General features: G+C 45.0%; 1 protein-coding gene across 5 annotated transcripts in view; it reads left to right on the plus strand.

Moving 5' to 3' along the window:
• The window catches only part of FGGY (FGGY carbohydrate kinase domain containing), a 400,007-nt gene that overhangs the window by 211,515 nt on the left and 163,792 nt on the right, over positions 1-24,700 (plus strand). For all 5 annotated transcript variants that reach the window (XM_058552541.1, XM_058552544.1, XM_058552542.1 and 2 more), the window contains one exon: positions 12,489-12,592. In XM_058552541.1, coding sequence (XP_058408524.1) covers positions 12,489-12,592 — 104 coding nt within the window. The remainder of the gene's footprint in view (positions 1-12,488; positions 12,593-24,700) is intronic.

The raw sequence follows: 24,700 nt of genomic DNA on the forward strand, positions 1-24,700 counted from the left end.
AGTACTAATCTTATGGGACCACCGTCATGTATGTGGTCCCTTGTTGACCCAAACATCGTTATGTGGTGCATGACTGTATTTAAAATTTGTAGCTTTTTAATGCATGTCACACTTCATTGATAGAGTTTATTAAAAATTTCAAAGGGAGTAAAAGCTATTGAGCGCTGGCGCTGTGCAGCTCTGCGCTGGGCGCTGGATGCAGACATGAGTACAACACAGTCTGGCCATCAAGAGTGGAGTGGAGGAGGTGAGTGGTTTAATAGGTGATCAGAGAAGTCACTTGATAGGAAGGAAATAAGGGTATATCAGCGCACAGAGGAGCAAACTGTAACTCAGCACCCTTGCTGGCCACATTAGGTGCTTAATAAAGTTAGTTCCTACACCACCTCGTTATACTGATAATCATGGGTCGTCAAGAAAGGGAGAAATCACATTCAGAATCCTCTTTTTCAGTGTGTAGTACATGTTAATGATAAAGGTGGCAACATATTTTTCTTTTTTGGTGTTTTAACAGTAAGCTTCTCTTAAACAGTGTGTTAGGTAGAATTCCATCCTCCTCAGCTAAAATTAGATGATCAGTTATTGCACTCTCCACAGAACATTAAAAGAATGTTAATATGGGGAGTTTCTCTTGTATATGTAACCAGGGACTGTAAGCCCCTCCATCACTACTTTGGACCGTGTTATGGACCGCGTGTCTGTGCCCCCCCATTCATATGTTGAAATCCTAACCATCAGTGTGATGGTATTAGGAGGTGGGGCCTTTGGGAGATAATTCCATCATGAGGGTGGAGCCCTCATGAATGGAGATAGTGCCCTTCTAAGGAGAGACACAAGAGCTTGCTCTTTCTCTCTCTGCTGTGAGGACACAGCAAGAAGACAGCCGTCTATAAACCAGGAAGAGGGCCTTCACCAGAACCCCACAACACTGGCACCCTGCTCTCAGACTTCCAGCCTCCAGAATTGTGAGAAATAAATGTTCATTGGTTAAGCCACCGAGTCTGTGGTAATCTGTTGTAACAGCCCACACTGACTAAGACAGGTACCCAGCCCCACAGAAAGAGGACGAAATGAAGAAGAGGGAAATAACACCTGCGGGCCTGCCAGAAATTAGGCTGTAGGTCGGCAGGCAGGTGGCAGGATATGGGAGGCCACGGGAAGATGAGAAGGACCAGCTAACTTTGGGGGACAATGCCCAGTGACAGCACAGCAGGTATTCTGGGCCACTGTGAAGTCGAGGGCCTGGCAAGTGGTAGCTGCTTCGTGTCGTCTCCTCCCCTTGCCACCTCTGGCCCGTGCTGAAAAAGGCCTGCTGAGTCGTTGCTCCAAAGAGCTCACCAGGAAACAGCACTGGCTTGAACACATTCTGGGTTTGCCTAGAGATGCTTTGAGATGGTCAGTTGAATGTTATTTTTTTAATCATTTAAAAATTGTTTTCTTTGAAATACAGAATTTAGTAGAGAAAACAGAAGAGTGAAAAATAATACGAATATACAGCATATATCCAACAGAAATGTGTACCTGTGTGTACAAAAAAGCATGTTCAAGAATACCCATTATACCATTCCAACAGCCTAATGGTTGGACAAAAGCATGATTTCCAGAGCCAGACCACCTGAATTCCACGCCATCACATACTCTCTCTGTGATCACGGGTCACTAACTTAACCTGCGGGGTCTTGCTGATGGGCATCATAATAGTAGTTGTGAGGATTAAATAAACTAATTTAGGGAACAGCCCAGTAGTGGTTGGGTTCACGTGCTCCGATTTGGTGGCCCGAGGTTCGTGGGTTCAGATCCTAGGCGCGGACCTACACACCACTTATCAAGCCATGCTGTGGCAAGTGTCCCACATATAAAGTAGAGGAAGATGGGCACAGATGCTAGCCCAGGGCCAATCTTCCTCAGCAAAAAGAGGAGGATTGGCAACAGATGTTAGCTCAGGGCTAATCTTCACCAAAAGAAAAACAAAAGCTAATTTACGTAAAGCACTTAGAACAATGCCTGGCACCCATAAATATGACACTCGTATTAGCTATTACGATGGTGATGTGAGGAAGACCTAAGGCTTTCAAGGGGGCTGGGGCAGGACTGGGAGTGAGTGGCTGCAGCCGAGGTGGAGGAGAGCTCTGATCATCAGGTCAGAGGAAAGAGGGCCTCAGTGAAGAAGCCTGCTTGGACCAGATGGGGGAATTGGTTCCTCCAGCCAGAGGCTTGTTAGTGCCTCTGTTGCAGCCGTGGTCAGTCAGCTGTGACCAGTGTCCTGGGCTCCAGGGAGATGGTAAGCTCTTTGAGGACGGTGACTATGTTTTTTCAAGCGGTTTTCCCCTGCATTGCTGAGCACAGTGTCTGGTGTAGAGTTGTGCTCAGTAAATGTTTATCAAATCGAATCCTACTGAATGGAGGAGGGAAAGAATATTCCTCAGGGCCTACATGTGCCAGCACTGTCTGTTCAAAACAAGATTGTCTTTTATGCTTTTACTTTGAAATCATCACTTCCCTTTTACAGACGAGGCTCAGAGGCTCGGGAAGTCAGCCCATTTGACAGAGGTCGGTGGTGGTGTCTGGAAGCATCTCCATGAAAGCCAGTGCCGTTTCTAGCTACACCCATTCCCCAAGGAGCCTAGGGCGGACACAGAGAAGGGAGAGCAAAGCCTGGCCGGGGCTGCTATCCCCAGAGGGTGGGCGTCGAGGGCAGGGGCCTAGGTGGAGGAGGAGGGCTGAGTCTGGATCTCTGCTGCTGCAGAGATGTCCTTTCCACTGCAGTTTTTGCCAATGTTTCCTCATGGGCTTTTCTGTAACTCATTTTTGCTCTCATCTTCCATGCTGTTTATTTACCTAAGGCTTTGTTCTCTTTGAAACGATTTCAGCCACATGTCAGTCATTGTGTTAAAACCCTGGCCCTTCATCCTGCTCAGGTTTTTTTTTTCTCTCCAGCTGCTCTGCATATTACTTAATTCTCAGAGCTCCAGGCCTGACGCTGTCCAGTGGTGGGGTTGCCTTACACTCTGACTCGGCTCCCACGGGAATGCGGGAGAGAGAATTGGGGTCCACCTTCAGGATCTATTTTTCTTGTCTCCTGTGTCTGAAGCTTGGGGCAAGGTTAGATTAATCAGTCTAGGTGTGGTGGAGTCCTGTGACCTCCCGGGGAAACCCTAGCCCCATAGAAACTTGGCCTGGTTTTGGCTCTCAGAGTGAATTCCAGGCTTTGAAGAATCTGTCAATGTTCAACTAACCCACAAAACCCCAGGAAGTTTTTGATGGAACTGAAACTCACACCAAGGGAGGAGGTGTTGAGCTTGGCATCAGAGGCTGGGGAGAGAGAGCCAGCCTGCTAACTAAGATCGTTTTCTCTGAAATTTCAGACCTCTTCCCTTAGTTCCAGTGTCCTGGAGAGTCCCTCTGAGCACGTCCCATCCCCATCCTGGAGCATCTCATTGCTCTGCTCTGCCTTTAGGGGATTGTCAGGGCTGCTGCTTCCTTTCTCCACCTTCAAGGAACCTTCAGATTATTTTATAAATGAGACCTTTTTTCTGGGGGCAAGAAAAGGTTGCTGAAGGAAACTTGGTCCTGTTTTCTCCCGGGAGACATTGGACATCGCCGTTTATTGAGCACTTCCTGTGTCCCAGGCACGAGGCAACTTGCCTTGCATGGAGGGTGACCAGCGTTCCAGTCTGCTCAGGACTGGGGGCCGGTTCCTGGGACACTGGAGGCACAGTGCTGAAACCGGGAATAATGACCCTGTAAAGTCAGCACCTTCATTCTCACCTTACACCTGTGAAAGCGGAGGCAGGAAGGGGCAAGTTAGCTTATTGAAGATGGCACAGCACATTTGTGGTGCTGCTGGAAGCAAACACACATCTGTCTGACTTCAGACCCAGAGATTTCCATCAACCCAGGTCTTTAGAACCCAAGGCTCCATCTCCTTCACACTGTATAGCCCAGCAACCTTGCATCATCTGGCAATTTCTCTCTCCTGTGTCTTTGTTTTATGGTTTCTTTTGTCTCAAGGTCTACCTGAAATGCCTTTCCCTCCCTGCCCTCCGCCTGCTGACTTACATAACTGCTTGCCTCACCTCCTTCAGGAGGCCCTCCCTGACCATCCAAGCTAGATCAGGAGTCAGGGCTCTAGACTTCCACTAGATTTATTGAGATCTGAGTCACTGGCTGTCCCATACTGTCTTGTAAGTGTCTGCCTGTATATCCTTCCACCCCTACTAGACCAAGATCTTGTAGAATGAAAGGAAACAATTTCCATCATTAGAGTTCTAGCTTGTAACACAATGCCTGGCTTAAAATTGGGGATGAATAAATAGCTGCTGAATTAATTAATTTATAAAATATCAGTAGACAGTGGTGTGATTTAGAGTCACCATTTTAGATCTATTTAAGGATTTCTTCTGTAAGATACATTTGTGGTACTTGGACCAATTCTCTTAATTTTGGTTTCTTTATTTTAGAAAGAAAGTAATTTTTGTGAGTTAACTTGGCCGTTTGGATTGGATTTCAACCTGACCCTTTACCATGTCTAATGCCTGCGAGTGAAAAATTGTCTTTAATGAGGTCATAGATGAGAATGTCCAAGTAATCTAGAGGCTGTGTTGAGGTTAGGAAGAAAAGAATTTCTGAAATCAAGTTTTTGCTTTGTCTTTACTGTGGATATTGCTAGTGTTCTCTAAGTCTCAGATTTCTAAGCTATTACATACTAGCCTACCTTTGAGATTTGATCTTTCTGGGTAGAAGGGAGGAACAGAGGAGTGAGGCCCAGTTATCTGAGGGTCTGTTCTTTGTTCTCTGGCCCTCCTGAGGCTCTCGTGTTGGCTTCTGATTGGTGCCAGTCGTGGAAGAGTGTAGCATTTAGACAGAAATGACAAATACCATCGCCGAGTTGAATTGCAGTATGAATGGTGCTACATGTTATCATGGCATTTAGGGATATAAGCAGCTTTTGGTTTATTGTCAAAATGTTTAAATTGTTAGCCTGGATTGTTTCTATCACCTGGTACCTCATTTTCCTTATTCCGCTGAGCCCCCCATTATTCTGTCATCAGTTGTGTACTCAAGGACAGAAAACAAATGTTCCAATCAATCTAAGTAAACTCAAATAACTCTGGCAAAGCACACACCACGCTTAGTGCCTGAACTCTTATAATAAGCCCTGCTGTTGACACCAAGATTGAGAGTTGTCAATAATAACAACAATGGCAGAAATATATTGAGTGAACTGTGTTTCAGACATTGTTCTACTCAATCTTCACAGTAGCCCTATGGGCTACACAGTGGGATCATTCCAGTTTTATAGGTGAGGGAACTGAGGCACAGGAAGGTTAAGGGATTTGACCACCTTGCCAGACTTTAAATCAGGCAGTCCAGTTCTAGAGCCCTCATTCTTAACCATTATGCCCTAACTAGTTCAAATATCTCATAACAGTCTGTCCGCATCTCATTTAGACAAAGACCTTCCTGGGTCTGCGGGGGGTGGAGTGTTGGGGGGGCGTGTGGTGGTAGTGTCGAGATGTGTAAAATTTCTTTATAGATTTATCACATAGGATTGTTTTACAAGTAAACCTACTCTAGGATTTAGAGTGGGTGAACTCTAAACCGCATTTCTTTCAAAGCCAAGGTGATGTTTCATCAAACATAGGATCACAGAACTCTTTTCAGCTGTTTCGCTCCCCTTCATTTGTTGGGCCTGGGTGAACCCTTTGGGCTTGCTTTAGTGGCATTATAACAATAAATCCTGAAAGAGGTCTGAGTTCAGCTGTGCTGTCTGTGAATACTTAGAATTCTTATAAGTAGTTGAAAAGAAAGGCACTAGTTTCTGTGGGCTCCACGAGATATGGAGTTGGGTAGGTCTGCGTGTGACACCCTCTTGCCCCCTGTAGCTCTGAGGGACCTTGGACAGGTTACTTGAAAAACTGTGGTCTCATTTTCCCTATTAGTGAAACAGTGTGGTAATAACTGCCTCTCAGGATTGTTATAAGAATTTAATACAATAGCATTTGCAAAGTGTCAGGCACAAAGTAATCATAAGGATCTTAGGACCTTTACTCTCTACCAATGAGTTGACAATTCTAAACAAGGTGTGCTGTGAGGCTCCAGTAATAATTTTTACTATTACCCATGAGTTGTCACTCAGCGCTCTTTGGTGTCCTTCACCATTAGTCATATTGAAGACACAGAGCATTTGTCCATGATTAAATCTGCTACCTCTATCTAGAAAATGTCTTGTGCTTTACTAGTACGTGTCTTATGCCACATGTATTCATTCATTGATTAAACAACGACAACAACAAGAATCAGTGAGCCACTGCAGTGTTGACCTGCCCTGGCCACAGTTTGTTCATCATCTAGTAGAGGGAGTCATTTGTAATCTGCAAACAAATTACAGCTACAGTGATAGAAGCTGTATAGTGTCAGGGGTGAGGTACAAAGGAAAGAGGCTTGGTGACTCTTGCTGGTTGGGTGCCTGGGGGAATGGGGGAACACGTGGTCAGGAAAGGCTTCTGATCAAAGAGCTGAGTCTTCAATTGGAGTTCATGTTCCCCAGGTAGATTGTTGGGGTAGATTGTGTATTTTGGAAAGAATATTCTAAGCAGAAGGAACAGCATGAGCAAATGTTCAGGGCAGGGACAAGCAAGGCACATTCAGAAATAAGTAGAAAGGCTCTACACGTGTGCCAGACACTTCTGTAGTACCTGGATTGAATAGCTCCATTTACTGAGTACTGGTATGGTCCAGTACATCTCAGCTAATCCCCACAGCAATTTTGTAAGGTAAATATTGTCATCCAGAATCTTCAGATATGGAAATTGAGGTTCTAGAGATCAAGGCATTTGCCTGAGGGCTTGTTAAGGGGATTCAGGCCTAAGTCTGAGGACAACATAAAACAACAATAATAAAAGTAGCAAGCATTCATGTCATGCTAGGCATATTCTAACCTATGTTGTCCAAGATAGTACCACTAGCCACATGTGACTATTTAAATTAATTAAAATTGAACAAAATAGGAAATTAGGTTCCGCAGTTGCATTAGGCACATTCAAGTCCTCAATTGCCACATGTGCCTGGTGACTACTGTAGTGGACAGTACAGATACAGAACATTTCCATCCTCTCAGAAAGTTCCATTGGCCAGCTCTGGTCTAAGCACTTTATGTGCATTAACATATCAAATCCTTTTAACAATGTTATGAGGAGGATACTGTTATTCAAATTGTACAGTTGTGGAAAGTGAGGCAAAAAGAAAATAAGAAACAACCAAGGTCACGTGATGAATGAGTCCATGTTTTTAAGCACAAGACTATAATGCCAACCCTATATATTATATTCTGTATGACATGAATGAATATTAGTGAAAAGAATAGAATTCAGTGCCGTCTTGTATGTAGACTGGGGTTTGGTCCTCTGCAAGGAAAATGTCTTCGATATGATTCTTACTCTTCCAGGAGCTTACAATTGGTGCAGGTTTTGCATCCATGGGGCTGGGGGTCTCCAGAGAGCCTCCTCCCCAGAGACCCTATAAACCTCTCAGCCTAGTCAAGCAACTCATGCGATGGAATTTATTAGTCAGTTCATTCTTCCAAAAGGCCGAATCGAGAGTCTCAAGTTGCTACAATCCTGGCTAATGTTCAAAACCATTCTCATCTTTTTTTCTCCTTCAGAGAAGAGGTCTGAGGCTGTTATTTCAAGGGGATCTTTTACAAGATGACAACACGTTCATAGCAGACCTTTTCATTTTTCAAACATAGGGAAAAAACTTCAGACTAAGGAGACTGAAAATTCTAGTTTGAGCCCTACTTCTGCCTTTAAGTAGCTAGATAAACTTGACTAAGTTACTTCACCTCTATGAAATTCAGTTTCTTTAACTTGGATCTGGAAATAAAATAACACGTATCACAGAATTTTCTAAAAGCTAAATGAAGGGTACAGTGTTTGAGGATGCTTTGCAAGCTATAAAGTACTTTATGTAGCTATTAAGTATAAGATAATTATAACACAAATGCTAGAACTTGGGGTGTTTTTGTTCTATATAACCCTTTAAATTTTTCAAAGAGGTGTGGTTTGATAAATTACAGGATAACCTACTCTTAATCATATGTGAAGTCTCTTTTTTCTTTTACATAAATATTGGATATTCAATAAGTGTTTGAATGGAATGATGGATGGTTGGTGGATGGGGGAGAGGGAGGGAGACAGCACAGAAGGGTAAATAAGAGAGTTGTTGATGAAATTTTCAATTTTCCTTTTTAATTTTGTTTTAAAACGTATTCCTTGATATGAATTATGTTCTTGTGTATGTTGAGGAGTAGGAGTCATTAAATAAGAGGCCCTGAATTGATTCATTGACTCAGTAAGCTTGTTTTTCTGCTATTTGTTTTTTTTCATTCAGCGAAAATTTATTGAGCAGCTGCCATCAGCTGAGCATTGTGCAAGGTTCAGGGAAAACGTAGTGGAATAACTCACGATTTTTTTTGGTGCCTGTTTCTTCAGCTGTTAATTTTGCCCTTTAAACTTTCTGAGGAATGCCGAATAAACTGACACTTGTACCGTCATGTGCAGGCCCCAGCAGTGCTGAGGGCCGTGCTTGTCGACATCTCGCCTTATGAACTGTTCCCTGACATACAGGTGCAGCGCGTGGCTCCTCTGTGGATTGTGAGATGCCTTATTCAGAAAGGGGGAGGCTCCTCCCGCCCTTCGGTGCTTTCCTTGCTTTGGGCCCCCTTTCTCAGGATGGCCCCTCCAAGCCCCACACGGCCAAAGGAAAAAGGAGATATGTCAGCTTTTGGGTTCCTGGGGTCTCACAGTGGGCGTCAGCTATGCGCTGCCTTTCGATCGAGTCGACGTTGGGCAGAATGTGGAGAACCTCTCTTGAGGGGACGTTGGGCCAGACCTGCCTCTCGCCGGTGCTATGCAAGCCTGGCCTGAGGTGGTCTAAGTCTCCTCTGCACCTGAGAAGAAGGTAGGATCTTGGGAGGCGTTTTTTCTGCCCTCCTGTTTTTAGCAAGGGAGACACTTTACCTGATATTTTAGAAGAAGCACTGTGTATATTGTATACTGAGAATGGCTGAGAAAAGACTCCATTTGCAATTCATTTCTCTTGTTGTGGACATGAGGGAACAATTCAAACTTGCAGAGAGTTTGTGGCAGAATCGGGGCCAAAATTCAGATTTTCTAACTCTAAACCCATGGCACCTACTGATGTTCCATGGTGAACTGACACTTCCAAATATATTCCTTTATATAAGACAATTCTAATGTCAAGTGAGGGAGTATAGAAAGAAACAGGCTTTGGAATCAGACAGGACAAGGTCAAATCCCGGCACTGCTTCTCATATCTGTGTGACCCTGGGCAAGTTACTTAAACACTCTGATCCTTTGCATCTGTTGAAGAGAAGAAAGAATATTTATGTTTTATGGATGTTGTAAAGATTAAAAGAGACAATACTTAAAGAACTTATCACAGTATCCAGCCTATCTTAGATGCTTGATATGTTTGCTAGAAAGAAAGAATATAACTGTCTCTTGAAAAACAGTTCAGATGATGTTGATGTTGGTGTTGGTGGTGATGATGGTGAGGGTCATGGTGGTAGTGGTGATGGTAACATAGCTACCGTTAAACAAACTTTTATTTTTAAACATTTCTTCAGTATCAGCACAACCATATGATAATGTTATTTTCTTCATTTTATAGCAGGTCTTTCTGTCTCTAACTTCCATTGTTTTCTCATTATAACACACTATGCATTATATATGTGAAACCAATAAATGTGGGTCATCGTTAGGAATTCCTAAACTTACTTATGACACTGTGGGTCAGCAGTGGGTAACCCTTTTTCTATCAAGGCTCTCAGGATCGGTATCTTAAGACCCCGATATTTGGAGAGATACAGATAAGTAAATGTCAACCACCTGGTTATTGAGTTTTTATTCTGGAGAAAAGCCTAAGAACCAGCAGTTTGGAATCAGACTATCTGGATGTGAATCCCAGCCCTGCTTCTTGTGAGCTGGCTGTGAGGCTCTGGTGAAGTGACTTCTCATTTCTCAGCTTTGGTTTCCTCATCTGTGAAATGAGTCTGATAAAGTACCAGTCAAATTCAGTAGTTGTAAGAATAAAGTGAGACGTGCAGGGCGAGAGCATGCAGAAAGAGCTCCGTGAAAATGAGCTCATATCTAGGTTTCTTCCTGGCCACCATTCCTTATGCCCTAGATGGGGACCTTTTTCACTCAGGGTCCACCCAAAAAAACAAACAACTCTAAGTATATAAAAAAGAGGGAATGTAATACACAAAAATGGTGACCCATTGATGAAGGAGCTAAGAAGGGCTATGTTCTCTGTGAAGCAAGCCAAGATCAGCAAAATGAAAGCTATTGCTACCCCTAAGCTGGAGGGACAAAGGAAGGAGGTGTTGGTACTGGAACCCACAGGGAGTGGGCACCAGCGGATGTCGGAGCCATGGCAGACCTGTCAGCAGCGCTGCAGTTGTAGAGGAGAAGCAGCCGCCTGCCGTTGGGGAAGAGTGAGAGACCTCCTCTGGCTTTCCGCTTCCCTCATCCCTCAGATCTCCTGGCTGGGCCGGCTTTGGCTGACGTGGAGTCTGGAAACCACAGGCTGCTGGAGCAGTCCCACAGTGCTGAGCAGAGCAGGAGCCTTGGTGAAAGCCCTCAGGCCCAGGACTCTTCCAGGCTCAGTCCCAGACCTCAGTCACCTCAGGACCTGACTACTGTGCTAGCCACTGAGAAAGTTTGAAAGAGTCTTACTTCCCCCTGCTGCTGTGCCTCTGAACAAGAGCAGAGGTTCATAAGTTGCTGTGCTTGGAAAGGTAGAATTTGGAAAAAGCGTTGGAAAAACCTAGAAAGTTGTTGGAATGTAAGAGGCCTGTCGGTGGCCCTCCAGATCTTCCTTCTGGACAGGCCCGCTTACTGAGCAGCCAGTGCCTTCAATATCTGGGGATCTGTAGCCTAAGGAGACACTCCCACCCCACCTTTCACCTAGCTAACTCCTGCCAACTCAGCGTAGACCCACCTCCTTGGGAAACCTCCCCACGGACGAGTTCACCCGCCCGTGCAGCTCCTCCTGTCCTGTACTAATCTGCCACCTTGAAACGCTCCATTTAGGTTTCTCTCTCCCTCCCAGCAGACTGAGAGCACCCCAAGGCCAGGGAGGTGTCTCTTCATCCTCGCACCGCCAAGTATTCGTGCTCTCAGTTCTGGCTCTGTGCTAGCAACTGTGCTAGGTTCCCGGCTGCTAGGGACATGGGTAAGGCAGTGCCAGCTTCCTGCAGGTTTTAGGAGAGGGAGACGGTGTATGATTGTTTTAAATGACCCATGTCTTGTGTGCTAGGGAAGTCCAGGGGTGCGTGAGAACATTGAACAGGGAGGCTCCATCTCTTCTGGAGGATCAAGGAAGCCTTCTGAGGAAGTAATATTTGAGTTAGGAATAAATAGGAGTGAGCCTGGCAAAGAGGTTGAGGAACGGCATTTCAGGTGGAGGGAGGAGCCATCGCAGAGGCCTTGAAGTGGGAAGGAGCATTGAGCCCTGGAGACGGAGAGCAAGGGTGGCGTTGCTTGGAGCTGAGGAGGTCAGTGGGAGCCGTTCTCTCCTGCCTCCCGGTCTCCAGGCCCTGCCCTGAGCACCTGCCGCCTCCTGCCTGTGCTGTTGTTAGGAGTGGTTGCATGTTTGCGGTTCCCACATCACGTCCCATAGAAAGTGCTTGTTGGGTATTTGAATAAATGACGGACAATTCTAGGTTCTAAACAGTCTCTCTAACTCTCCCGTCACATTGTAACTTCACTTGCCCAGCAAGTATCGAGGAACGCAATCTGTAGAGAAGCCTGAGTTTATACCATTTATGGGAAACTCGCTGCTGTCTGGCATTCTTTTAACAGAAACTCACTGTCAGTCACCCCCAGCCTTTACACTGAGAGTTCTGTGGTAAGTGGGGTAAGTGGCGGTAGGAATGGTGACCTAGAGATGCCAAACACATTCATCATCTGACAATTCTGTTGCCTTCTTTGAGATTGAAATGTGGTGTGTTAAACCAGACTCCATCCAGCTCTGTCCTTACCAGCTGTGTGACCTTGGACAGGTCACTCAACGTCTACATGCGCTTCGTGTCTCCACTGGTGTGTGTGGCATTAATGATATGCGCTTGACAGGCTTGGTATAAAATGAAACTATACCTGTAAATGTTTAGCGTCGTGCCTGGTGCCTGCTGCTTTTATTATTCTAATTACAGCTACTATTCTTATTACAATGTTGGATGCTATACACTGACTAGAGTAAAGCAAAAACCGCACACGTTTCCTAGCTTCCTCGCGGCAGGCAAGTGTGCTCTTTTGGTTTCTGTTTGAGACTGGCCTACACATGGAACTCTTTCTCAGTGTTGTTTAGCTATAAAAAAGAGTGTTTTATGTTTGTTTTTAGCTTTCTTTCCTCCTTTTTTTTTTTTTTTTAAGAGGATTGTGTTTTGTTTTCCTTTCTCACAGGAGTGATTGGAGCAGATGTGAGGGGGCACGGCCTCGCCTGTGAGGGACAGCCAGTGACGTCACGGCTGGCCATTATCTGTGGAACATCTTCTTGTCACATGGGGGTGAGTTTGCCAGGCCGAGGGCGGGGCCCCACACTCGGGGGAGGGCAGCCCGGGAGGAGAGCCGAGCGGCCGGCGCCTTCATCCCTTAGCTCCTTCCCATCCTAACCTCTGTGCCTTGTCCAGCTGGAAGCCCAGCCCTCCCTCCAATAGCCTTGCTTAGATTTGCCAGATCTTTTTCCAGGGGCCAAATTCTTAAAAAAGTGTGAAAGGGGTTACATCTGCTTTTGACATCACCCTGGCTGGGGAGCCCAGCATGAGGGATAAAATTGGGTCCAAAGATGGCAATGCCTCACTCCCAGACTGATCTGTCTCTAATGGGCAGCTGAGTCTTCTCTGTAGAGGGGCGTCTGTTTTCCTTGGCCGCTGAGCTCTCTCTCAATCGATATAAATCCATCTCCCTGGGAGCAGCCTGATGATCTATAGAATTAGGCTGCATATCGTGACTTCAAAAGAATACTGATAAGCAATTTTCACTTTGTTAATTTTTCTCCATGAATTAGTGGAAAGCCTTTCTCCAAGATTGCAGTTAAAATTTAGTGCCTGCCCTAAAATTTATATCTTCTTTAAATGCATGAGTCTGAAAGCATTCCATTTCGATAAGTACCCATTTCTACCGTATTTTTATTTAAAAGTCATTACTCTGTTAAACTTAGATGGACGACTCCTTGGATTCTTCCCAGATGAGTAAAATAGAGGGAAGACGGGGGCGGGGGGAGGAGGAGGAACATAACTGGGGGTGGGGTGGGGAGATGAGCAAGGGTTAGAGGAGGGTACACTCCAGAACAGCGTCACTGCGGCTGTGGAGGGAATCCTGTGTGATGAGCCTTTTTTACCGTTAAGTATTTTGGTTGAGTAAATATTGATGCATCTTTACTGATCCCCTGTCCTTGTGTCTGGAGCTGTGCTAAACCTTGGGGACATAAGGATGACATAGGGCCTCCCATTGATGAGATAGAATTATAACAAGTATTATAATAGAACACAAGGCCCCAAAATATAGATTCAGATCGAACTTGTGACCCTGAGCATCTGTTCTGTGCCAGGCATTGCGCAAGATGTTCTCACATGCAGCTTCCCGCTTCAGGGCGATGGTGGAGCCAGCCCTATTGGTTTCCAATCCCAGTTCCTCCACTTACTAAGTGTGGCCCCTTGGGCAAGGCACTTAAGCCCTCTGAGCCTCAGAGTCCTGTCTACCAGATGTGGAGCGTCACCGTACACGGCTCAGCATGTTGTGAGGGTGAGATGAGGTTGTGTAATGGGCTCCACAGAAAGCAAGCGCTTCACAGGGTAGCTCCTGGTCACTACTACCGGTGTTGTTGAGCAGAAAGGAGACAGTGACTGACTCTGCCTGGGAGGGGTCCAGGGTTAGGGCATCTTCCTGAGGGGACATGTGTGCTAGACTTTGAGGACATAGATTTCCTTGATCCCCCCTCCCCCCCAAAAAAGTTTTCCTTTTATTTGTTTCTCTGGGCAAAGTCTCAAATGGAACTTCTTTAAATTTAAAAATCCCAGCCTCTTTCTTCCCCTCAGCATATCTGTTGTGGGGCTCAGCTGTCACGAAAGGGAGAGATCACCAGAGGCCTAGGGCCACCTCACAGGGGGCGCCCACCCGGGCAGCCAGCCTACTTCCCTTGATGTGAGTCTACACTGGTTAGCTTGTCTTAACTGAACACTGATTTCAACCTATTTAAATTATCTACTGTTTCCAGAGGGACACAGCTAATCTGGTTTCTCCTGTGAAGTCTGAATTTCAGGCACTATTACTCCACTCAATTCAGATTTCTGAGCAGAAGGAAATCCAAATGAATGTGAGTGACTCTGTGACATCCCCGCTTCTCAGTCCCCTCATCTCTTAATGGGGATGATACTGCATTTTCCTACAGTAGCCATTTGACAAATGAGGCATCCTTAGGCCTGGAAAAGTCCAGTGCTTTTCCCAAGGTCACAAAGCTGTTAAGCTGGATCTAGAACTCAGATCTAGCTCTGTCTGATTACCAAGCGCATCCTCCTCGATGCCTCACTGTGTTGTGCGTGATTATAATGTCTCCATAGGGGAATGGAGACAGCGTGGGCTTCAGAGTCATCCAGATGTGCGTTTGAACATCTGTTCGTGCGCTTTTTGGCCGTGTGACCTGAGGCAAGCTACTTAACTTCTCTGAGCCTTAGAGTCTTCATCCATCGCATTGGGGGTGATGATGCCAGTCTCACAGGGTCGCTGGATAACGTGAATTACATACATGCATACCTAGTACATAGTAGACTCTCAGAGATGGTGGGGATTTGTATTACACTCTCCTTACACTCTCCTAGTGATAGAAAAGGCCCACAGGAACCAACTGTGTGGGCTTGAACGAGTTTGATGGGCAGCTGCAGTTGCAATGAATGAGGGCCATAAAATGCCAGTTTATTATGGTCCTGTTGTGCTGGAAATAAATCCCCACCCCCACCCCGCTTTGTACTTGGGAGTGGGAAGGGACCTTCTGGGCCAGGGGATTACTCACCAGCTTTCATGTTCTGTGCTAAGGGCGAGACTGCGGTCGTGCTGGCATCAGAAAGCGCCTTTGATCTGGCTCAGGTGCTGGGTACCCAGTGAGCCAGCAACAATAACACCTTTGTGAGGTCCAGGAGAGGTGCAGGTCTGAGGAAACACTCCCAGGGAAACTCAAGGACCCCCTTTGTTGTGGTTCTGGCAAGTAAAACCACCACTGTCAGGAAAAATTCACTAAACAGAACACAGGGACGGGGGCGGGGGGCTGTGGGCTTTTCAAAAAGTGGTTTGCAACCTGGTCTGAAGGATTCTCTTTCTTCCTGTCTGCTCGTTGCTAATGTTTCTAATTCAGTAGGTTGAATGAGTCAAAATTCCCTGGTATGTTTTGTGCTTGATCCAGGTTACCTCTCTCTAGATCACCCAAAATGAATGAATGAATGTCCAAGGAAGCGAATATTGGTAAATACCTGGAAGCTCCCTACCCCCAGGTCCCTGTCACTTCTAAGAATCTGGAGAGAAAGCCTGAGGTTGAACATAAGACTTACTCATCAGGCCTTTGATATTTCAGAAGATACAAGTGTGGGCTGCGCATTATCTTCTTTGCAGATGATTTAATTAACAAGGAAAAAAATACTGTTCTTTTTTTAACTCCATGAAAGCAGAGCTGCTTGTTCAGAGTTAATTACTACCAAGTCACCAAAACCCAAGATAATACACAGCAGGGGTTAGCCAGAGGTTGAAAAGTCACGGGGTCAGATGGAGCTGATCCTTGCATTATTCCAGCACCCCTTTTCTTGTGCTGTCAAGTTGGGTTGTAACTTGGCAACTTGTCATCTAGTTAGCATGTCGGATGGAGAGAGAACCCTGGGAAGGGGGTGAGGAAGTATTGGAGAGGTAAGGTTTGAGCAGAACAATTGTTGGTGAGAGCTGAGAATTACATCCGCATCTTAAATTGCTCAGAACTGAAGTTTCTGCAAAGTCTTAGGAAAATGTGGGGATGGTGGTTCTCTGTCACTTAGTGGGCATGGACTCTCAAGACAGAGGCTTATATGCTGGCCCCACCACTTACTGCCTGAGTTTAGGTAAGAGACTTCATCTTTTGGTGCCTCAATTTCTTCATCTGTTAAATGTAGGCTATAGTATTTACCCATAAAAGTTGTCTTGAGGATTAAGTGAGGGTAATCTTTCATGGTAAACAGCTTGGAACTGTACCTAGCACAAAATACTGTTAAAAAGGATTCATTAAGGCTGAAATGTTCCAGGTGGTCATGGATTAGAATTAGGGACATCAGGATGAACTCATGTTTAGCGTAATATAGGTACAGATGGATACATATAGAAATATTTATAGACATATATAGGTATGTATGTTTACTAACCCATATACTACATTTATTTCCTAGCTCTGACGGCTGAGAGGGCCTAGAAACAAGAACATCCCAGCACTAGTTGTTACAAGCACACCCAGTGCCCAGATCTTTGTATCTAATACCATTCTTCAATAAAAAGAACCATGACTCCTTGGAGAAATGGTTGATTCTAAGACTGGGGCAGGAAATAGACAAGATAAGCCTGGAGCATCTTGTAGCACCAGAAAGTAAGGAAATGCTCAAAAAACAAAGAAAATGATGGGGGTGTCAGGAGCCAACTGAGGGAACTCCCAGGGGTCACAACTGGAACAATTTGAGCAGCAAAATAATGTAGCGTTGGATTATAACCCGAAGTGTAACGTAAATATTACGAGTCCATACTGATACAAATATGAATGACTAAAGAAATAAACGAACATGAGAGACACATCTCCCCATGCAGAAGAATTCCAAATAATGTACGTGGGTATTCCCCCCTCAGGGAGGTGGAGCGTAACTCCCACTCCTTAGGTGTGAGCTGCACATGGTGACTGCCTTCCAAAGAGGACAGTATGAAAAGGGGGAAAGAGAGTAATTTTGCAGTGGAGACATGTGACAAACACTTCCTCAGCCAGGTGATCAAGGTCAACATCAACAGTGATAAGTCGTGGTGTTAATATGTGCCGTTGCCATGATGTGATGAGAATGACACTTTATCTTCCTCCCCAAAACCTATAACCACAGTCTCATCTTAAGGAAAACATCAAACAAATCCCAGTTCAGGAACCTTCTACAAAATACCTGACCAGTGCACCTCAAAACTGTCAAGGTTGTCAACAGACAAGGAAAGTCTGAGAAGCTGTCACAGCCAGGAGGAGCCTAAAGAGATGTGACAATTAAATGAAAGGTAGCATCCTGGATGGGATCCTGGAACAGAACAAGAACATTAGGTAAAAACTAAGGAAATCTGAATAAAGTGAGGCCTTTAGTTAGTGATAATATATCAATATCATTCTGTAATTGTGATACATGCACCTACTGTCAGATATTAACGACAGAGGAAACTGTTGTGGGATATATGGGAGTTCTCTATACTATTGTCACAACTCTTCCATAATCTAAAACTATTCTAAAATTAAAAGTTTATTTTAAAAAAATCATTCATTAAATCATTCAGTCATTAAGAAAACGTTTTCTTCTATTTGCCAGGCTAAGTGCTAAGGATATTAAGATAAAGTGTCTTCACTGAGACAGACAGACAAGGAGGAGATAAGTGCAATGCAGAGTGGTAATTACTAGTAAATGTATGCCAAGTAGGATGGGAATATGGAGGTGCCTTCTCCGGTCTTTAGTAGACAGGGAAGTTTTCCTGCAGGATGTGATGTTTGCAGGATCCCGGTTTCCCCGCACCCACTGGGACATTGTCCCTGCCACCCAGTTTCAGGCACGAGGCCCTGTCCTCACTCGTCTCTACTTTGTTTTTGTCGTCTTTGTCCACAAGACCGCACAGCTGACTTCCTCTGCAGCCTGGAGGGGATGTGGGTATGTGCAGGCCCATTGGGAGCACCACAGGGAGGGAGAACCGCCTCATGCTTTGAACTGATGATTTTCTGTTAGCAGGATGCCACGGCTCAGAAGACAGTGGGCAAGTGGGACCAGTTTCTGTCTTGGTCTCTATCACAGGTGACATTGGCAGAGGTTGCAGAGAGAGGCAGAGAGGGAAGGCAGTCCATAAGGTACAGATAGGACCACTGTTACACCTACCAATGAAAGAATCAGAGTACCACGCGTGACGTGCCCTGCTCCTTCTTCATCCACCAGGACCGGCTGCTCTCAGCCCTCTAGGAACCAGCCTTCTCGGGAGACTCTGTACTGAGGCCAGCCCTGGGCCCTGCAGTCACATATATTGAAAACAGACTATACGCTAGACGTCGATTTGCTGAGGAGAGGGTTCATGTGGTTCAAAGAGCAATAAGACACCGATCATGCTCTCAGGAAGCTCAGGGTGGTGCTTCTCCTGGCGTTTGGGGCAGGACAGTTCTGCACTGAGCTGGACGGAGGGTGTTTAGCATCCCTGCCCAGCCCCAGTCCTTATGAGGAGACAGCTAGCAGTAATAGCTGCCACCATCTGTTGAACACCTACAGTGTGCTTCAAGTACTGTGCTCAATCCTTTATATCATGTAATCGGTTCGATAGTCCCATGAGGTAGGCACTATTCCTATCCCCGTTTTACAAGTGAAGAAGCTGAGGCAAAGAGTAGGTAAGTGGGTCACACCATGCGCAGGAAAGGGATCCTTGTTTGAGCCCCCCGGGGGTCCTTGCGCTTCCCTTCCAGTTAAATAGCTTCTCTCAAGGGCTCAGAGGAGAGCAGACTTAATCAAAATATGGGCAAATGTTGGTGCACACATCTCACCAAAGAAAAGATTTGAATGACAAGTGCCTGAGAAGATGCTCAACATCATTAGTTATTAGGGAAATGCAAATTCAAACCACAGTGGGATCCGCTGCACGCTGATTAGAATGGCTGAAGCTGTGGCAAGGATGTGGGGACCTGGAACTCACACACTGCTGGTGGGAATGTGAAATGGCGCAGCCACTTTGGAAAATAGTTTAGCAATTTCTTACAAAGTCACACCTACTGTGTGACCCAGCCGTTCCACCCCTATAAAACCTGGGCAGGACTGTCTGGTCCCATGTTTCTGGAAGCCCACCAGGAACACAGCGAAGTCAGGTGAGACAAGGCCTCTCAGAAGGTCAGAAACAGAAGCTTCTGGCAAGAGTCTGTCAACTGGCCTGCACCTAACTTTCCACCAAAGACGGCAGCTTGCCTGGAAGAATGGTAGAAGCAGCAGAAGAAAAAAATAAAATTAGCAGCCAAAACAATAACAGCTAATATTTACTGCATGCTTATCATGGGCTAAGAAATTTGAGTATATTATTTTATCTAACCCTCATAATAACCTTATGCAGTTATCAGAATTATCCTCCCATTTTACAGTGACTGAAACTGCGGCTCATAGAGATGAAGTACGTACCCAAGATCACATAGCTAGTAAGTCCTACAGATGGGTTTCTACCTCAGGCTGTTTGATTCCAGAGCTCATACTCTCACGTCTTAGCAGATCAATGAGACGGAGGCTCTGGGATAGGTTGGCCATGCGCGCACATGTGTTGTGGGAATGGGGGTAGAGTGATTACAAGGCAGATCTTTTCCAAAGCTTGATGAGAACTGCAAAGTTAGGGCTGGATCACAACTAGACCACAGTGCTCTCATTTTCCCTTCTTCCCAGTCTCTCAAATCACTGCCTTCCAAGAGGCCACCAGTCTAATAATAACAATAAGTAAAAGCAACATCACCTGTCACCATCGTCCCCTGGGAGGAGAGTATTTATGAGACTCCTTATTTAATCTTCCCTGTTTCCCTGCTACTCTGTGGTCAGGTACTCAATGAGGCAACTTGAAGACATGCAGCCCACTTCCCAACTCATGGAGATGCTTACTCTTCTTAACAAGAGCTGTGCTGTCTCGTTTGGCCTTTGGGAGTGTTTTTTTCTCTGCCTGAAATGGCTGCATCTCCTTTCTAGCTGGTGAGTGTCCTCATCACCAGAATCATCATCATTATTAAAATTCACATTTATTGAGCATTTACTGTGTTATTTCATACCTGAAATACCCAGGGACAGGGTAAACTCTGGGGTGATTCTCATTGTATTATGACCCCAAATGTTCAGATGAGGAAACTGAGGCTTGGAGACATCACAGAGCATGAAAGAGGTGGAACTGAGGTTGAACTGAAGCACAGGGCCCCCGAGCCTGTGTTCCTAGTCACTACGCTATCCTTAGTGTGTGTCTTCCCCAAAGTCCTAGTTCAGGTGTCACCTCTGTGGGGCCCTCTTCCCTTCTTCCACTGCATTTACCTAGTTGTGCCTCCTGTCGGCCTTCACAGCTCCTTATGCACAGCTCTAGTGCAGCACGTTCTCTGTCTTCCCACCAGCTGAGCTCCTGGAGCAGTTAGGGAGAAGTCTACTTCGTGTTCTGTCTCTAGGACACATAGGAGGTACTCAACACACAGTTTGTAATCAAGTTACCCAAAGAGAGATTCTCACAGATAGCAAGTAATTTGTATTCCCAGTGAAATCTATAGTGGACACCAAATCACAAGTTCAAGGATATAAAATCTGGATCTAAAAGAGAAAAATTCAAAAAGGAAAAGGCTACTCAGGTTTATTCATGGTATGTAAAGCAGAGAAATTTGTTGGGAACAACGTTTCAAGGATGCACAAGGAACGTGTTTGTACTTAAGAATAATGACAGCTAGGATTTATTGAATACTTACCATGTGCCAGTTTCTATGTGAGGCAGTCTGCATATGGAATTTTTAATTCTCACAGCAAATATGTGAGATTAATTTAAGAAAGAGAAAGATATAGTAGCCATGTTGTAGATCAGAATAAAGGGTAATACATATTCAGATTACCCTTATACGTAATATATTCAGATTAAACAAGTTAAATGTCATTAGAGGGTAGTAGCCTAAAATGGCCCAATAGAGTACATTTCTCCATCTAAGAGATGATGGAATTGAGGTCAGAGAAATTACAGAGCTAGGATGTGGCAGGGGAGCCAGGTCTGGCTGGGCTCCTATCTTTTAGGTCCATTCCTTGAAAATGTCAACATGGTACCAGAAGTATATCCTGCTATCCTACCCAGGATTGGGTCCAGTTTTGAGCTCTGCCTGTGGAAAAAGCTGCTGGAACCTGGAAGGAAGCACATGATACACAGCTAGAATATTTAAGAGAAAGTGGGCCCTGCGAGCACAGCTATGGGGCAGGTCTGACTGCTTAAGGTAGACCTTACGGGCTGGCTTTATTTTCTTGTTTATGAAAGGTTTTGTGATCATAAAATGACTAACTCTTTCTTGGTGCTTTAGAGTTTGTAAAATGCCTTGTGAAATTTGATGCTCAGAATAAGTGAGGCAGTCAGAGCAGGTGTTGTTTTCTTTTGTAAAATGAGGCTCAAGGAAACTGAGTGCTTTGTCCCAAGTCCCACAGCTAGTAAGTGATAGGGCCAAGACTCAGATACGTACTTAAGCAAACCCAAGCCATTACTGCTGCATCCTTAGTCAGTTCATCCTCATTTACTCAAAGCTGGGGACAGTCTGGTTCATCACAGGAAGGGCTCCTGATTCTGTGTCACAAGTCCCCGTTGTGATTGTAAATTCTCCATTGTGCTGCAAGCCGGTAGTTCTCAATTAATGTGCATAAAATATACCTGGGGAACTCCTTAGAAATGCAGTTCCTAGGTCCCAGTCACACAGGGTCTGATTCTGTAAGTCTTGCTGGGAAGGGGTACGAATCTGCAGTACATACAAATCTGTAATTTTAACATGTGCCCCAATGATTCTCATTGGGGACTTTCAGAAAAATGACTCTGCTCTCCTTCAGAGTAGCAATTACATCTTTCCTTCATTGTTGACTCTGTCCCTAGCAGAGCACCTTGTATGTAGAAGGTACTCTAAATTTGCACTGGATGAATGCAAGAGTGAAGCAAATGAGTGTAAAATGAGGTAAATCAAGTTGGACCGTCAGTTAGTCCCTGCCGGTTTGGGGCACACTGGGAGGTTCCTTGGATCTCCGTCCTTTCCAAGACAGTCTCTCTTGGTGGGCTTGGGTGCAGATGGACTGAGAAGTCAGGGCTTGGATAGAGCACCAGGTAGAATCCGCCAACAGTTAGAGATTGTAGAATTCTTATTTTCTCATGAAAAGCAGGATGAAAAGAAACAGTGAGCGACCCCATTTGCAGCTCCCTGCAGACAAACCCAGAAACCAAAGCACAGACACACCAGGACACAACAGGAAACCACAAAGGCCTGAGACCTTCCAGTGTAAATAGGAAGTCAGAGTTTCCTCTTGAACCCGCGGTGCCGAGCCCAAGTGCAGTGCTGAATCCAGGTCTCTGCCCGGCCCTTCCGGGAGCCCGGGCACAGACGAAAGCTGATGCCACCTGGGTGAAAGCGTTTTAAAATGTTTGCTCTGATCAGGGCTTGGAGTGAGCTCCTTTGTGCTGTGAATAACTTGGGACACAGGTGCAGTGTGGACTTGAGAGCATTAATTGGTCTCCCTGGTTTTCCCTGCAGTGATATCTGAAACCTCTGTCTTCCTCTACAAAGTGATCAACCCACATCCGTTCATAAAACATGTGCCATTGACGGTCATCCTTAATACCCCATCTGTGGACCTCTGGGTCCAGGTGCATACGAGTGGAACATTGGTGGACGCTTAGTATGTACTCCGTGCTTGTCGGATTGACATCCGTAATCTCTTTTGATTGCTGCCGTTACACTGGAAACTAGTCATTAGGGCACAAATGATCATCACCATTTTGAGATAAGAAAAATGTAGTGTGGTAGAAAAGACATGGGTTTTGAAGTCAAATAGACCTGCGTTCGCATCCAGAATACTTACACATTCTTATCCTGAGGGGCTTCTTTCATTCAGCCAGTTGTTCTTGAGCATCTGCTGTGTGCCAGGCACTGGGGTGAAAATGCTGAGCAAAAGTAGACACAGACCTTCCAGTCTAGTGGAGGAGATGGATACCAAGCAAACAGTCACAGAAATATCTAATCACAGACCTTGATAAGTACTTTACGTTCATACCCTGCTGGTGGGAGTATAAATACGTGCAATCACTTTGGAAAACAGCGTTGTCTGGTAAACTTGAACATCTCCTGCACTCCCCCAATTCCATGCCCAGGTAAAAACCTGGAGAAACTAGCGCACTTGTGTACCAGTGTGTACCCAGAGACAAGTACCAGGGTATTCACAGCATTATTTTTCATAATAGCCCCAAATACAAATCAATCCTAATTTCCGCCAGTAATAGGATGAATAACTAAATTGTATTATATTCATACAATGGTGTACATACTTAAAATGAAGGACGTACAGCTGCTTAGAACAACATAGATGAATCAAATAATTTTAAGTGAAAGAAACAGGATATGAAAGAAATACAGAATTATTTTTTTCATATAAAATTCAAAAAGAGGCAAGAGAGACGTACATTTTAGGAATGCGTATGTAGGCGCTAAGCCTAGAAAGACAAACAAGGAAGTGATTGCCACAAATATCAGGACACTAGTTAATGTTAATTACATGGCAGAGGGTGCTGGTTGCTGAGGAAAAAAGGTGCCTCCCAGAGGGACTATGGGGAATTGGCATTTACTGGTGAAGGATGCACGAGTACTTGTGATCAGTCTTTAAGATGTACATATAGGTTTTAGACACTCTTCTCTATGTGTGATATATGGTTGGGGTGAAGCAGAACAGCCATGGAGCGTGGAGCCAAGTGACGGATGGAGTTGGGTGGTCAGCTTCTGTAAGGCGTGATGTGTGAGCTGAGATACTCGATTAGGTAACTAAGGACAGTCTGATAGGGAGGAAGGAGGGTTCTGAATGGTGGTGGTTGAGAGGAAAGTGGTCCAGGAAGAGAGTGCAGCAGGATAATGGGAGGCTTTAAGCAGGGTGCGTCTCTTAGTTGGGTTTGTACAAAGGATCGAAGTAATTGCCATTTGGACGAGAACAGATGGTAGGAGACCCGATAAAAGGAGGTTAGGGGTCCGAGTGAGAGATGATATCGTGGTAGCTTGTCTCGGGTTATGGTGGGGGAGATAGAGAGAAGTAGATATATTTGAAAGATATTTAGAAGATAAAATCAATGGCACTTGTAGCCGTGAAAACACCCAGGTTGCAGAGTGGATGCAGTAGAGGTGTCTAGGTGTCTCACTCAGTCTTCGTGACTGGCTGCTGCCCCGTGAGCAGAGACATCTGGGTAGACAGCAGCAGGGTCTCAGGCCTTCCTTGGAAGATGAGACTTAGAAAAGAGAAAATTTTTCTGTTACTACTGTCAACTATGCCTTTATATAAAAATTAAATGTTTTGCCCCTGGCTCTTATTAAAGATCTCCCCAGGAAGTAGCCATGTAAACACAATATTACTTCTGTGATAGTCCTGCCAAAATGTCTAACCTGAATCTAATCAGGAGGAAGCGTCAGAAACCTAAATTGAGAGGTATTCTACAAAATAATTTGCCTCTACTCTTCAAAAATATACAGGTCCTAAAAGATAAAGAAAGACTGAAGAAGGGTTCCAGATTAAAGGAGACTAAAGAGACATGACAGCTAAGGGCAGTGTGTGATCCTGAATTGGATCTTAGATGAGAGAAATGTTTTTTTTTCCCTCTTACTGTAAAGGACATTTTGTGGACAATTG

The sequence above is a fragment of the Diceros bicornis genome, chromosome 13, assembly GCF_020826845.1.
Source record: "Diceros bicornis minor isolate mBicDic1 chromosome 13, mDicBic1.mat.cur, whole genome shotgun sequence".
NCBI lineage: Eukaryota > Metazoa > Chordata > Mammalia > Perissodactyla > Rhinocerotidae > Diceros > Diceros bicornis.